Here is a 16,634-nt window from a genome sequence, read left to right on the forward strand (position 1 = left end):
AACTACAGACGGGGTAGACTTATGGTAAACCCTCGCTCCGCACATCACACCGGGTAACACTGACTGAGCGTTCAACTGAATACAGTACTGTGCCAAGTGTGAGGCGGCATTAGGGACCGATCACACAGGGCGGAATCGTGTGCAGAACGCAGCGCAGATGCGGATTTAGTCAATTATTATGGAATTTGCTGTTCTTAACTATGGAATGCGCTCTGCGGAGTGTCTTGCGTAATTTATAGTGCTTTTTTAAATGCACACTTTAATTGCAGAATTCCATCGCCTGTTAGAAATCCGCAGCATCAATTCCGCAAGTCGTCCTTAATACCGCCACAGAAGTTAATCTTGCAGTTTTGAAGTAAAGACGCGCAAAATTTAACAGGTGCAGTATTCAGTAGGCGGAGCTCATGTACCCCACATGTACGAAAGCCCAAGATAGTGACTGTCTCTGTAAAGCAGTCATGGACTTGCCATAAAGAACGGTGCATTTTCACCTATTTATGAAAATGCACCATAATTACAGGTGCAAATGTGGTAAAACAACAAATGCAGGAGTACTCACCCGTCCGCTACTGGAGATCCAGCACTTCAGCTCCGTGGTCCTCCTGGTCTTTGTTGTCGTTACCCCGATCGCTGTCGTCAATTAAGAGGCCGCAGCGGGCATGTGCTGATCTTCTGGCATCACCACTCAGATGCTGGGGACCATGATGCCAGGAGAACGGCACCTGACCACTGTGGCTTCTGACTGGCTGCAGGGGGCAGAGGTAGCCATTCCCTAACAAAGACCCGTAGAGCCGTGGGCTGAGCTCTGACTCGTCGCGCAGAGAACGGGTAAGGACCGCTCTTTGTCTGATCCTAACAAATTTGCACTAGTAATTAAAAAGTCAAAAGGGTTAAAGTGTGATCTGCGTGGTTTCTGCTCAGCAGCCCGGCATTTGGCACTTTATTTTGTGCTGGATTCGAACGGAGGTTCCAGCGCCGATGTGAAACCACCCGGACACAACCTACCAGTCTATCCGTAACGCTGACCTTGTACAATCACTTACCGGAGATTTTTATGGGGCTTTGGAAGCTCGGCTGGATCTTGTGAACATTATCATTCTTCAACACCTGGTCCAGTGGGGATCTCTCAAAGAAGGTGAGAACAACCTCCGACCTGGAATACTGAAAGACAAGAGCTTATTAGCGTAGGAACAGACAACCTGGACTGGTAAACATCTGCTACATATTATTGTTGGGCTGCATGTTGCTACACCATCTCTGCCAACTTGTAGATACATTGTAACAAGAGCAGCTCAGGACAAACCCAGCAGAGGAGAAGAGCTTAGAAACTCCGGCATTTCAAGGCACATTAACTACCTGTCCCACGAGAGTTATCTAACCCCGGCGTAAATATTACATGGACTCAGAAATATCAGCAGGGCTTAATACGATTGGTCCCTCAATGTTGTTTGTCCCAGCTATAGAGCCACAAATAATGCGGCTGGTAGAGTCATATGAGGACAGGTAAGGCTCTTTCACATCTGCAATGGGGGTTCTGCTTGCCCGCTCCGTTCGGGGAGCAGGAAAGGGGAATCCTCTGGCTGAACTGGTCCGTCTTAGGACTGAACCGAACAGCGGCAAAAAGGACAGCATTGACTATAATGCGGTCCGTTTGGATTCCGCTCAGCTGCCTGGCATTCCACTGGTAGAAAAAGTCCCACATCAGTCCCGGTATTTTGTGCCGGATCTGCGATGGAACCTCCGAGCAGGAGTTCCTAATACAGATGTGAAGGCAGCCTGGGAGATTTAGTACATAGGAATATTTCATCTAAAACAATTCCACGGCTATTGTTGGATTTTTAAACACTGAAGGCAAGAAGTAAGACCAGCGCAGAAGACATCCAAGAAGTCGGGCAGCTAAGGCAGCAGGGATTTGGTTGGTGGCCCCTGACTTTTTGGGTTTTGTTTCCCTATAGAAGTACTGATTGTTTGGCTACTTAAACCAGTTTTTGGGGAGTGAAAAAAGTTCTGCAGGTAAGAATAATTAAAGGTAGAAAAAGGCGGCGGTTTCACATCGGCGTTGGACCCGCGGCCGGAGGTTCCGTCGCAGATCCGGCTGACAATACCAGAAGAAAAAAGGGCTGCATGCAGTGTTTTTCTGCCCAGCTACCCGGCTTTTGGTGGGAAGAACCCAAAAGCCGGGTAGCTGGGCAGAAATAAGACAGACCCCATTATAGTCAATGGGATTGGCCCGATGTTGTTCAGTTCCGTGCAGAGAGGGAACAGTTCGGCCGCTGGAATTCCCCTTTCCTTCTTCCTGAATGGGACAGGGAAGCGGAATCCCCGATACAGGTGTGACAGCAGCCTAAGACAAACTCATCTCTTATATGGCCTCCCTTCCCCGCTTCCTGCTGCTCTGTTCCCTGAAGAAGCAAAGGCAGTGAGGCGCCCCGTTCATTGCGCACATGACCACTCAGCCAATCACAGGCTTTAGCGGTCACATATCATTAATAGTAGAATCGCCGCTAAAGCCTAAGATTGGATGATCACATGCCAAATGAACAGTGTGTATTCTGTAGTTTCCCATTTTCATCCAATCCCTGTCCGTAGTAATTTTTTAAAAACTCCTTTAACCACCTAAAGAACCAGGCATTTTATATGCATTTTACCAACAGGTGGTTTTACTGCCCTTTTTTCCCCCTTTAGCTACCAAAATTTTTTTTTCTGCATTTTCCCCCCCGTGACATTTAGGCCTATTTTTTATTCACTTTTTTTTTTTTAATTTCACACTTCTCACTGAAGTTAGTGCATCCATAGGAGCCCAGTTACAGGGAAAATATCGCCCTGCAGCTCTGCCTTAGCAGGGGGCACCCGGCGGTCACGTGATCGCCGAGCTGAATAGTGGAAGTAACACTTCTGCTCTCTCTCTCTGCACTACACATTACTCATTGAGCGCTATATAGCCTGCAAAGGGACAAGGCAGAAGCAGTTAAAAACAGCTTCTTCTCCTGGTCTTTGACTGTGACTAACAGCCAAGGACTCGACCTGCACCTGCTACATTGTAGGTCAGAACCTTTAATCCCGTACTGCATTATTACCATCGGATGGGAATAAAGCCACTGGCATAACTATAGGGGATGCGGTTGGACCCGGGCCCAGGAGCCTTAGGGAGTCCATAAGGCCTCTCTTCTCCATATAGGGAGCCCAGTACTATGAATAAAGCATTATCGTTGGGGCCCTGTTACAGGTTTTGAATTTAGGACCAGAAGCTTCAAATTACGCCTCTGCATTAAGGGGTTAAAAGAAGTTGGGGCACCCCAAGATAAAGCCATGAACCTTTAGCTATGCCTCTGATTAGAGCCCAAGACCAAGTGTTGTTTGGTCTTTAAGAGGTTAAAAAAAAACCCTGGATCTTCTATCTTCTGCTTTCTGTCCTATTGCATCACCAACTCTCTGGCAACGAGAAGGGAAAATATCAATCGTTAACTTTTAACCAAGGCTGACGTAAGAGGTAAGACTGGACAATATACTATATACCCCGCACGGCTTGTGCTCATCAGTAATGCTGCAGGATTTGATGTTTTTTCACATTATGAAAACGTTGGCTATGCTACTCCGCTTGGCCAAAATACCGGAACCGGACGGAAACCTACTACAATGGAGACCAAAACGTGCAGCTCCGGTACCCCTTGTTACTATAAGCAGCTGTTGCGGGTCCATCTGGACACAGTTATCAGCCCTCCAGATGGAGTCTGGGGATGGACCCCCAAACAGGGGTAACGATGCCGTGTGAATGTAGCCTTAGCTCTTCTGTAATATTAAGTACTCCTTCACTCTTTGTATTCCAATTTTAGATTCAGGCTTTCCTAGGGGGTATTCTCTCTCTGCCATTATACAATGGCGCCATCTGCTGGCTAAAGCCAGTACTGCGGTATGTGACATGCTGGAGAGGCCCCCGACAACAGAGCAGCCAGTACAGTAAGAATACCCTGCCGGACATCTTCTGACATCGGAGCTGTACAGGCTTCAATCAGAATGTCTGAAGATGTCAGACAGTGGATTGGAAAGGGTTAAAGGGACGGTAATACCTTCATTTTATTTAGTGAACAACAATAAACAGATTGGAACAATATAATGTTTTGGTACCTGTTTAAATTTTACAGTTGTAGATTTTATTTAATTCTATTGTCTGTTCAGAGATATTCTTTACAGCAGCCGCATGGACCATAGAAAACTGTTGTCTGGAGATTACTTGTTGACTTCTGTGGAAGAGTGATTTAAGGCCCATTTACACGCAATGTTTATCACTCGAAATTCGTCCAAACGACCGCAAATGAGCGATAATTGCTTCGTGTAAAACGCTACCATCGGGTACTTCTCTCCTGAACAATTATTTTAAAGGCCCGTCTACACGCAAAGACAATCTTTCAAATGACAAAGTTTTAGCGATCATTTTGCAGAAAGTGTTAATGGACACAAATGTCCATTAACACTTTATCATCTTTATTTGCATGTAAATGGGCCTCCAGGAGCTGTTTGCAGAGCCCAGCATGTGACGAGAGCAATGCAGCTGTGTGCAGAGCCCAGCCCACATGCTGGGCTCTGCAGACAGCTCCCAGAGGCCCTTTTACAGGCAAATGAAGATGTTAAAGTGTTAATGGACATCAGTGTCCATTAACACTTTATGAATAATGATTGCTAAAGCTTTTTAATCGTTTGAAAGATTATTTTTGTGTGTAAATGGGCCTTTAGACATACTCTATGCAAAATCACTGTGCAGGGAGGGGGAGTAGGTGAGCTGTGACCATCACCTATTATGAATGATGGATCCTGTGTAATCAGCCTGTGAGAACATGAACGGTAAGCCTATAATGAGGCTCAGTGGCCAGAATAAAAACTGCAATAAGTTTAACATAAAAACACCCTTGATTTAAACAATAGGTCACTATCTGATGGTACGTTCCCTTCAAGCAGTGGCATACGTACTTTACAAGGCATGCTGATAACCGTCTTCAACAGTTTCTCCACTTCATTGAGTCTTGCCTCTATTTCATGAGAATCTTTAATGGTGATCAGTCCTAAAAGATAGTAATCATACAGCTGTTATAAGTACACGGTAACAAAACCGAATGCAACAAGTTTAGTTGTTGTATGTGACTTGTGAGACCAGGATTACCATTCAAGATGGGAAAGTACAAGGGGTACAAGATGTGCTTCAATTATAGGGAAGAGTAAAAAAAAGTGCAGTTTAGAAGTATTATTTGTTTATGGGGGGTTTCCAACATGGAGACTAGTTAACCGTTAGTCCTTAAAGGGGTCTTCCCATTAAAGACATCTATTCCCTATCCACAGGACAGGGGCTACATGCCTGATTGCTGGGGGTCCGACTGCTGGGAACTAAACGATCCCAAGATTTGCGCACCTTGAATGCCTCAAATGCTTGTCCACCGATCCAGTCATTTGTGTGGAAAGGAAGGAGATTGATGTACTTAGCAATCTCCTTCCATCCCATAGAAGTGAATGGGGTGGGGGGTTCACGCGTGTCACCATCACTCCATTCATGTGGGACATTCCCGTGGACAGGTAATAAATATCTTTGATCGGGAAACCCCTTCAGGGCTTCAACAGAGGGGCGCATGAACTGCATGAAACTCCGAACTATTGTGCAAAACCAGAAGGATAGGTCCTATCTGTTCCTCTGAATTATATTAATGCGCGCCAATCCCGCTAGTGAAAACGAAGCCATTGACATGAACGCTTTTGTCCCTTTATGTGCCCGTGATTTCCATGGCCGCATAATGGGATAAAACATGCCCATCTGTTCGAGCCCTTAAAGGGGTTGTCCCCATGCCAGGCATAGTACATATGGCTGAAATAAAGACACATCCAGTTCAGCCCATTATCCTGCAGTGTTGATCCAGAAGAGGCAAAAAAAAAACCCAATGAGGTAGAAGCCAATTTTCCTAATTTTAGGTGAAAATTTGCACAGGAATTCGCGACAAATCTTGTAAATGGTTTGAAGGCAGGGTTTCCGCGGCTGATCTGCAGTATAATGCCCGCTGCGGACATTCCACTGGAAATCAGCCCTGGGTGGACCAAGTCTAAAGCCCCGTAGGAGTCCATTTCTATCAGGAATTATGGAATTAGCAAACCAAAGCAGAAACCGAAGTTCCAATGGCTGAGGTCGGGCTGAGATGACACTGCAGACTTACCGCATGCCAATCGCCATGTACTATCTTGGCGTGTATACACGCGTAATACGTGCCAAGATAGAACATGCTGCGATTTTTCTTGCACACATATTTTGCACAATCCGTGTGAACGGCAACGGGGCAAAGCTTTTTTTTTAACCCATCGAGGAATCAACCAGCAAAACGTACGTCACGGCTTCAGTACGGTTTCCGTGTTGCTCAATGTGGTGACTCCGCTGATCTGCACTGGATTTCTGTTATTTACCTATTACGTTCTATCCATTGATTATGATATATTCCTCATATATGTGTTTTGGTAACCAGCCGTCACACAGACCTACATTATAGACATTGCATTCTTTACTCCAAATGTTTGCATGTAGTTTTAACTCTTTGTGTTCTTGAATAAAGTACTTTGTGTCTATACATTACAGATAATATGCGCCTAAAAAAGAACGCAGCGGGTTCTATTTTACCGCATATTACGCACGATAGAGCCCTATTGTTTTCTATGGGTGCGTGATAAACGCTGTACATGCGTAATTACATAGCGGTAAAATGCTGCGCCCATGTGAGCCCGGTCATAGTCATATCTTCTCCTAGTAACTCCCTTATACTAGAGATGGCCAGGTATTTCTCCCAGTCTCTGTGTAAGAGGAGATGACTCCAGATCAATTATTCAGCAGCTCGGAAGGAAGTTATAAAGCAGGTTTAATTATCATACGTCTGGCAATAGCCGAGACCGGCGGCTCCGTAAATCATGCATGGGCTCGCTGAAAGGAACACAAAAACCGCTTCACTGACACTAAATATAGTGGACCTGCACCGACAGAAGGTACAGCGGGCTACAAGAACTGACAACGTGTCGTGGCTACAGAGTACAAATCTACAGCTCGCCGATGAGGACATAAAAATAAATCTTGTTATTTGTATAGCGCCAACTTATTCCGCAGCACTTTCAGGTAATTTATTTATTACCCCCCACCAAGCTGGGTGCTCATTTTACTGACCTCGGAAGGATGGAAGGCTGAGTCAACCTTGAACTGGCTACCTAAATCATGTAGGGATTGAACCTGCAACCTTCAGGTCGTGAGCGAGAGCTTAGGGCTGCATTCTGCATGATCTGAAGAGTCCTGGGAAGGGATCTATGTGGTACGAAGGGAGAAGAGGCTTCACAACTTTATGGCCAACAGAAGCAACTTCATTTCAGAAGAAGTTTATTGTTATTATAATGTAACATTTCATCAGCTTCTCCGGAACTTCATAGGATTTAGGCCTCACGCCGGCGGACAGAGCGGGATACGCCCGCGGTTTTACGCCGCAGGAGTCCCGTGGGGTAAACAAAAAAGTCCCTGCTGGCAATCACGGAACAACATGCGATTTTCTGCGTTCTCCATTAATACTATATTAATGGGGGCCTCCCACGGCGGAAAAACGCAGCGAAATAGAACATACCACAATTTTATTCCCGCGGCAGAATCCCGCATGTGAGGACTGAGCTATTAGGTTCAAAAGAACCTAATAGCTGCGTTATTCCGCTGCGGGGAACGCGGCATAAATGCGTCCCCATCTGCGTTGCGGATTCTGTTTTCCGCCAAATGGACCCCATTGACTATAATTGGGTCTGTTCAGTTTCCGCTCATCTGCCCGGCTTTTAGATGGAGAATAAGTGCATTCAGCGCTTTTTCTTGGAGTATTTTGTGCCGGATCGGCGATGGTTGGAGGTTCCCACGCCGATGTGAGTACGTTGTAGCCGATACGATATGTTCTAGAAGTGCTGAATGAGAACCTAAAGGGCATTATGGCCAACATGGCCGATGGTAGGAGGGCAGCGTATAAAGTATCTGTATCTTATGTAGATAATTGAGAAACGCCAGTTGTAAAGACCGTTTATACAAGCAGATATTGATCTAAGAAACCGCCGGTACAATCGCTACCTAATGGCAATAACATAAGCGCATGTACACGCGACAGTCTCGGTATCTGCTCCAGGGGCTCCTGCACGCACACGCAAAATCCTTCACACAAGCCGCTGACGATAGAACCAATTGATTTCGTTGGGTTCCCTCGCACTCAGCGTTTTTTCACATGCATTTCCGGAAAGTGAAAAAAACATGCGACATGCTCTATTTCTTGCGCATTTGCGCACCCAAGGCACTGTAAGACTCTATGGGGTTGCACAAATGCGTAAGGAAATCTGTTAATTTGTTAATTGATAACACTGAACAGTGCTCAGCCGGTTCAATAACATCGCAGGATACACCCGCTGTAGACGGGCCTGGCAGCGCAAAACGTACAGAAGAATGCGTGAATACGCGAGCAAAAGCATGTAATAGCGCTACATTCACAGCACAATCCCGTTATGCTCCCCCCGAGCGTATATACGGCTACATTTGAGTGCGGGAGCTGTCAAGCCCGATTCACACAAGCGTAAGCAGCGTATTTGCGCATGTTTTAGCAGAATGAGTGTTGTGTATTTGCGTGCACGTTGCCGTATTTTACTGCGCTTTTTTGCACGCACCGCTGCTCTCGGTTTCCTGACTTTAAAATGTTCCCTTACCCTGCATAAATAGAACAAGCCTTTTTTTTGCGTGACTGACTCGCTCGTTTTAGTCTCACCATGCGAATGTGAAAATCACGGCCACATAACAGGACAAAACGCAACGCGACAGAGTGGGAAATAAAAAAAAAAAAAACGAAGGAGGACTGCGCATGACTGTGTGCGTGAGATACGTGGTCATGCACAAGCAAAAATAGCTGCCATACGTGGTGATAGGTGAGGCTCACAATAATCCGCAATTCCATTTACCCAGTGGACATGAGCCCTAATTGTTATAATCCTCCTAAGGGATTCAACAGGCGAACGTATGCGCAGATATGCTCGTCGCGACGGAGATTTTTGCGGGACAAGCTGTATTTTACACTGGTGCTATATAATGTACTGAAAAATTCTAATTGGAGTTAAACAGAAAAAAAAAACCAAATTCCGCCATCTTTGGGTGCGTCTTGTTTCTATGGTGCACACACTGCAACAAAAATGACCTGATAACTTTATTCTACGGGTCAGAACGATTACAGCGATACCAAATTTATGTTTTTTATTTTTGCTGTACTACTATTATTTATTTTCAAAAATATTTAATTTTTTAAATTTTATTTCCTGCCGCCATCTTCTGACAGTCATAATTTTTTATTTTTCCCTCAACGTAGGTGTGCGAGGGCTCAGTTTTTGCGGGACGTCCTGTAGTTTCCTTTGGTGCCACTCTGGAGTACATATGACTCTTTGATCACTTTTTATTACATTTTTTCTGACCAAAAGAAATTCTATCGCTCTTTTTTTTTTTTTTTGGACAACATTCACCATGCGCGGTAAATAATGCATGACTTTGATATATCAGACTTTTACGGATGCAGTGATACCAAATCTGTATTTTTGCTTTATTATTTAGATTCTTTTATTACAAATATGGCAAAAGTTGTTTTTTTTTACTTTTATTACCTTTAATTTTATTTTATAATTTATAAAACTTTTAAAAAACTTATTCTTACTTTTTTTTTTATTTGTCGCAAGAGGGAACAAGAACATGTGATGCTTTGATCACTCCTGCAGTATGATGTAATGCCATAGCGATCTGACAGTACATCATTATATCCCCACGGGCATGGCTTAATAGGCATTCTACTATGGCAGCTCTGGGGCCTTTCAGAAGGCCCCCGGCTGTGATGACATCCACACTGCAATCTGCAATCCCATCGCGGTCGGCGTACGGGACCCCGAAACATCGGCTGGAGGATTTAAATGCCGCTGTCAGAATTAAAAGGCATTTAAAAGGTTAACAGCTCCAATGAGCAGCGCCGCTTATCGGAACTGTTGTGGCAGGTGTATGAAGAGAGATCGCGGTCCCTTAGTGCTTCTTCACACGATCATATTTGCGCACACAAAATCTGCGTCCACTAAACGCAGAGAACAGAAGCCATTGATTGCAATGGCCTCAATCTCATGAGCGCGTTTTGCGAGCCAAAAAAAGTAGGACCTGCTCTATCTTTATGCGTTTTGCGCAACAAAGGCTCCCGTAGAAGTCAATGGGAGTTGCGAAAATAGGCAAGGGGATCTGTGAAACACTATGCAGAACGTCGGGAAAAGGACACATCTGGACCTCATTAGGCTTAATAGCCTTTTAATCCACGGAAAGGGTGTGTTGAGTATGTGTGAACTGCCCTGCGTGCGCAAACGTACAGTAATATTCACGGACATGCACACATCTATAATGTAGTGCGTCCCCCAGGCTGCCCGTATAGGTGTGCATCCGCCATCAGATGGCACAGAAGTAATCTGTGCAAATCAGCCACGAATTTCCCGCACTAGAACATCTGTTCGGGTGGGGAGGAACGAGCGGCTTCCAGCTGTGCAAAGACTTAGGAGCAAAGTTGAAGTTGGGAGTAAAGAGCATCCCCAGGCGAGCCGCGGGGTGCAAACAGAGGTTCTCTGTCAGCCGCTGGCAACTTCATGACACTTCCTTGCCAAGTATACAAGGTCTCCTTCAAGGCCACAACACAAGGGACAACACAAATTAGTAACATTAAGTTAAGAAGAAACTGAGACAAACTGCAAATCCGAGGCCGAAAACAACAATGGAAAAACTGTGAGAGAAGGACTTTTGGGGAAAAAGTGAGCTGAAAGTTATTACTAGTTATGAGAACTACGTATCTATGGAAATACAGACTAGAGGAAACTGTGCTGTATTTGAAGAAATTGTATGTCGTTTTAATTGATATCTCTTTAAGGCCCACAAGATATATATATATATATATATATATATATATATATATATATATATATATACTGTGTTGGGCAAATGTTTTAGGCTGGTGTGAAAAAGGCTGAAAAGTAAGAATACTCAAAGTCAGGGATGTTGCAGGATTAAAGGCCCATTTACATTGATTGAAATGATTGAATGGATCTTTAAGTTTAACTGGACACTAATGACTATTAACACTTTATCATCTTCATTTGCATGTAAATGGGCCTCCAGGAGCTGTTTGCAGAACCCACTCTAATCACAAGTCCTACTGTGCAAAGAGCTGCATTGTTTTCCTAGGGATTACCAGCAGAATACAATGCAATCTCCCGACTCCTAAGGAGAACACAGCATGCGGTCTGTTAACAGATACTTTATCTCTCTGCCGCTGAAGAATGGATTTTAAGTTCACCTTAAAATCATTGCTCAGACGAAAAGCGCACGACTGCCTGCGTTTACATGTAATGATTATCACTCATTTTTGGTCGTTTGAACAAATTTTGAGCGATACTTGTTACGTGTAAATAGGCCTTAAGTCAGGTGTATGATTAACGAAATATGCCAAGCAAGTAATTATAATCATCATTTTCATATACAGGTTGGAATACTGTCATGAACTGAAACAGAAGCAGCTGTGTAGGAGGCTTAAAACTGCGTGAGGAACAACTAGACTCTGCTACAAAGGTGAGGTTGCGGAAGACAGTTTCATTAGATCAGTCATACACCATGAGTACAGCCTCAAGACACAAGGTACTTATACTGCATTAGCAAGGTCTCACCCAGGCAAAGATTTCAAAGCAGACTGGGGGTCAAGATGTGCTGTTTAAGCTTTTTTGAAGAAGCACAAAGAAACAGGTAAAGTTGAGGGCGGTAGATGCAGCAGTCATCTAAGGAAACCTAATGCAGCAGATGAAAGACAGCCCAGCATGAGGTGCCGGGCTTAGTATGATTATACCTGACACACAGTGTGCTTCATACATGTGGAGGTGCACGTCTATTCTGTGTGCCTTCCCAGAAATGACATCGAGGTCCAATCTAGCGTACATTTCTGGTATAAATTTACGTCAGTTTCTGGTATACATTATACATAAATCTACTGGTCCGGGGTGACAATGCTACCTACTGGCAAGCTCCGCCTACTTTAAAAATAGTGGTGAGGCTACACAGAAAGCTAAAAAGTTGCAAGTTTTAGCGTAGATACCAGTTTACGCAAAAAATTGAAACTTTTTTACATTAGAAGGTGACATAAGGGCTAACAGCTGATAGAAACGAGTGGGACCAAAGTACACCCATCTATTGTTCATAGAAGTCTGCCCAGACGTGGTCTTCATGTAAAAACTGCAACCAAAAAGTCACTCTTTCAACATGGAAACAAGGCTAAATGACCGAACTGTGCACAAAAACATAGGAAATGGGGTGCAGAAAAATGGCAGCAAGTGTCTTGGACTGATGGGTCAAAATTTGAAATATTTAGGTGTAACAGAAGTCAGTTACTTCGCTGAAAGGCTGGAGAGCGACACAATAATGAGTGTCTGCAGGCAGCAGTGAAACATGGTGGAGAGCGGTACAATAATGAGTGTCTGCAGGCAGCAGTGAAGCATGGTGGAGAGTGGTACAATAATGAGTGTTTGCAGGCAGCTATGAAGCATGGTGGAGAGCAGTACGATAATGAGTGTCTGCAGGCAGCAGTGAAGCATGGTGGAGAGCGGTACAATAATGTGTGTCTGCAGGCAACAGTGTGGCATGGTGGAGAGCGGTACAATAATGAGTGTCTGCAGGTAGCAGTGAAGCATGGTGGAGAACAGTACAATAATGAGTGTCTGCAGGCAGCAGTGAAGCATGGTGGAGAGCGGTACAATAATTAGTATCTGCAGGCAGCAGTGAAGCATGGTGGAGAGCAGTACAATAATGAGTGTTTGCAGGCAGCAGTGAAGCATGGTGGAGAGCAAGCACAATAATGTGTGTCTGCAGGCAGCAGTGTGGCATGGTGGAGAGCGGTACAATAATGAGTGTCTGCAGGTAGCAGTGAAGCATGGTGGAGAACAGTACAATAATGAGTGTCTGCAGGCAGCAGTGAAGCATGGTGGAGAGCGGTACAATAATTAGTATCTGCAGGCAGCAGTGAAGCATGGTGAAGAGCAGTACAAGAATGACTGTCTGCAGGCAGCAGTGAAACATGGTGGAGAGCGGTACAATAATGAGTGTCTGCAGGCAGCTGTGAAGCATGGTGAAGAGCGGTACAATAATGATTGTCTGCAGGCAGCAGTGAAGCATGGTGGAGAGCAGTACAATGAGTGTCTGCAGGCAGCAGTGAAGCATGGTGGAGAGTGGTACAATAATGAGTGTCTGCAGGCAGCAGTGAAGCATGGTGGAGAGGGGTACAATAATGATTGTCTGCAGGCAGCAGTGAAGCATGGTGGAGAGCGGTACAATAATGAGTGTCTGCAGGGAACAGGGAAGCATGGTGAAGCGCAGTACAATAATAATCGTCTGCAGGGAGCACTGAAGCATGGCGAAGAGCAGTACAATGAGTGTCTGCAGGCAGCAGTGAAGCATGGTGAAGAGCAGTACAATAATGATTGTCTGCAGGGAGCAGTGAAGCATGGTAAAGAGCAGTACAATGAGTGTCTGCAGGCAGCAGTGAAGCATGGTGAAGAGCAGTACAATGAGTGTCTGCAGGCAGCAGTGAAGCCTGGTGGAGAGCGGTACAATAATGAGTGCCGGACCTGACCGCGAACGGCGACCCTGCGCACCTGTCAGTCTTTTTCTGTACTGCGGATGGTCCAGACAGCTCACCATCGGACATGCGCAGTACAGATTTTCTGCGTTATCACAAAGAAATGAAACGGGTGTCTGCGACCATTCTGCAATGTTAAATTGCAGAAGGGCTGCGGTTCGGACGGCTTCCATCAACTTCAATGGAAACCGTCCGCGCAGAATCTGCTCAAAAATAAAATATACTGTCATTTTTTCTCCTCGAGTGGAAATCGCAATTTACTACACGCTCGTGTGCAGGAAGAAGCACTTTTCCCTAGCATGCTATGGACAATGTTTTCTGCGGAATACGGAGGCGGACGCACGCCCCGGATTCTACAATGCAAATTTGCCCGTGTACAGGCGGCCTTGGCGTTCCAAAAGACTAATGGACTGCCCAGCTATGCCTTCTGACCCGGCTCTGCCTGTCCCTGATAAGTCAATGCCGGAGGTAAGGATAGTGGAGACCAGCTAAGGTACAAAAGAAAGAGGCTAACCGGTTGTTTATTTGTAGCAAAGGGCTCTTTTCTGAGAGACTGGGGCTGACAATGCTACAAATAGATGACATTAAAACACAGCCTGCGCTCTGATATGCATTGTGAGCTGCGAGACATGTTATAGACAGGGGGGGGGTGTCTTTTAAAATTAGATCCAATCGACTAAATTTACCACAGGTGACTCCAATCAAGGTGTAGAAACATTTCAAAGATGATCGAGAGAAAAGGAAGTGTTATACCAAAGGGTATGAATACTTATGTTAATAGAAAAAAAGTCTTTCGAGATCCAGTGAATGGAAGCCGCCCGTCCCGTTGCGAGTTGCCACAGATCCGCGCCATCACAGGCACGACTCTCTGCACTGTGCATGTGCAGAGGTGCGCCAGCTGGCACATCCGCAGCGCAGAGGGAAGGTAAGCCAGGGGTCACTGCCGGGAAGGTAAGCAAGGAAGGTAAGCCAGGGGTCACTGCCAAGGCACAGGATCTGATTCCGCTGCGAGATTTCGCAGTCTGAACCCGACTCGGCCGTGGACATTCGGCCTAAGGGTGCTTTCACATCTGCGACGGGAGTTCCGTTTTTTTGCTCCATTATGGAAGCAGGAAAGGGGAATCCCATGGCTGAACTGATTCGTCTTATGACAGCGCTGGATCTGCGAAGGAACCTCTGTCTAAAAGTTGGGCAGTGCAAACTTAGACTAGACAGTCTTCAAATGAGACCAGCTATTAGGTGTCTTACTTTATGCCAAAAATTGTGCCTAAACGTTAGCGCAATTTATGGCAATTTGGCACAGTGTAGGCCAGTGATGGGCAACCTTTTGAGCTCGGTGTGTCAAAATTCGCCAAAAAACCAAGCATAACTCGGGTGGTGCGTCACTTTGAGAAAAAAAACATAAATTCGCGATATTTATAGTTTAAATAACAAAAATGTATAATTGTAATGTATAACTGTATTTAAAAAATCCAAAATACCCATAGCACAAGCTCTCGCCTCTCGCTGTCTCCCCCTCACTTATCTCAGTAATGGTGAGCCCCCAGCAGTGACAGCGCCCCCTACAGCGGCCCCCAGCAGCAACAGTGCCCACCCACAACGGCCCCTCAGCAGTAACTGCTCCCCACAGCAGCCACCAGCAGCGACAGCACCACCCACAGTGGCCCCCAGCAGTGACAGCATCACCCACAGTGGCCCCCCAGCAGTAACTGCCCCCCCACAGCGGCCCCCAGCATTAACTGCCCCCCCGGAGCGGCCCCCAGCATTAACTGCCCTCCACAGCGGCCCCCAGCAGCGACAGCACCACCCACAGCGGCCCCCAGTAGCGACAGCACACCCCCCCCCCAGCAGTATCTGCCCCCCACAGAGGCCCCCAGCATTAACTGGCCCCCACAGCAGCCCCCCAGCAGTTACGGACCCCGGCAGTGACTGCCCCCCCCCCAGCGGCCCCCCAGCAGTGACTCACCCCCACAGCGGCCCCCAGCAGTGACTGACCCCCACAGCAGTGACTGACCCCCACAGCGGTCCCACAGCAGTGACAGTGCCCGCCGAGACCCACGTACTTACCTCCTGGAAGCTCTGCTCCTCCTATGCTTGGCGCGCCGCTAGCAAAGATGATCTCCGGAGCACACTGTGACGTCAGTGTGCTGTAGGACGCCTCCTTCCCTGGACGCTCTCGCGGAACCAACAGGTAGGAGACGTCAGGGGACGGGGGGAGGAGGATCCCGGCTGCACACTGACATCACAGTGTGCCCCGGGATCAGCGCTGCTAGTAGTGCTGGTTAGTGAATACGGGAAGGGGAGCCATGGCCCCTGCTGGTATTCACTAACGCGGTGAGCAGCCGCGTTACAGCGACTATGGCTACGCGTGTCATAGGTTCGCCATCACGGGTGTAGGCCATGCCCCTTTTTCATACAAGTCGGAAAAACCTGTCCAAATAGGTCTAAAAACACATGGTAAACGAATAGTAAAGAAGCCCCACTGTGGGTTCTTTATCTGATATTAAGGACTTTGGAAAGTGGGAATTGGCTGTATTTTAAGGGTACTTCTTTTTTTGCTGGCTCGGCACTATATGGCTAACAGACGGGCACAGTTACCATGCCGATTGCACTGTAAATATTAGATTATGTTAAACTCCTATTTCCTTTTACTTTGTCTTTCCATGGCAGCAGAAATCGTCAGGGAAATGGACTAGACGGTCCGCGAAGTAGATATACTGAAGAACGCGTGATTTAGCTGCTTGGAAAACAGGAAGTCATATGTTAAAACAAGTCAGTCCTTGAAATAGGAAGGGCAGGAACATCTGTGAGTAATGAAGTGATGCCAGCTGTCATTCCATTACAATGAGTAGCTGGAGACGTTTACGGTCTGCAGCTAATTAACATTCTGACACTCATGCATCTCAACTCCACTACTTTCAGCCGGTC

The 16,634-nt window shown here is 46.1% G+C and overlaps 1 protein-coding gene across 1 annotated transcript in view; it reads right to left on the reverse strand.

The window, feature by feature from the left end:
• Positions 1-16,634, reverse strand: part of PXDC1 (PX domain containing 1) — a 66,116-nt gene that overhangs the window by 34,132 nt on the left and 15,350 nt on the right. The window contains exons 2-3 of the mRNA XM_066579284.1: positions 4,966-5,057; positions 1,044-1,161 (exon numbers count right to left, since the gene is read on the reverse strand). Coding sequence (XP_066435381.1) covers positions 1,044-1,161; positions 4,966-5,057 — 210 coding nt within the window. The remainder of the gene's footprint in view (positions 1-1,043; positions 1,162-4,965; positions 5,058-16,634) is intronic.

This window comes from Eleutherodactylus coqui, chromosome 9 (assembly GCF_035609145.1).
Source record: "Eleutherodactylus coqui strain aEleCoq1 chromosome 9, aEleCoq1.hap1, whole genome shotgun sequence".
NCBI classification, from domain to species: domain Eukaryota; kingdom Metazoa; phylum Chordata; class Amphibia; order Anura; family Eleutherodactylidae; genus Eleutherodactylus; species Eleutherodactylus coqui.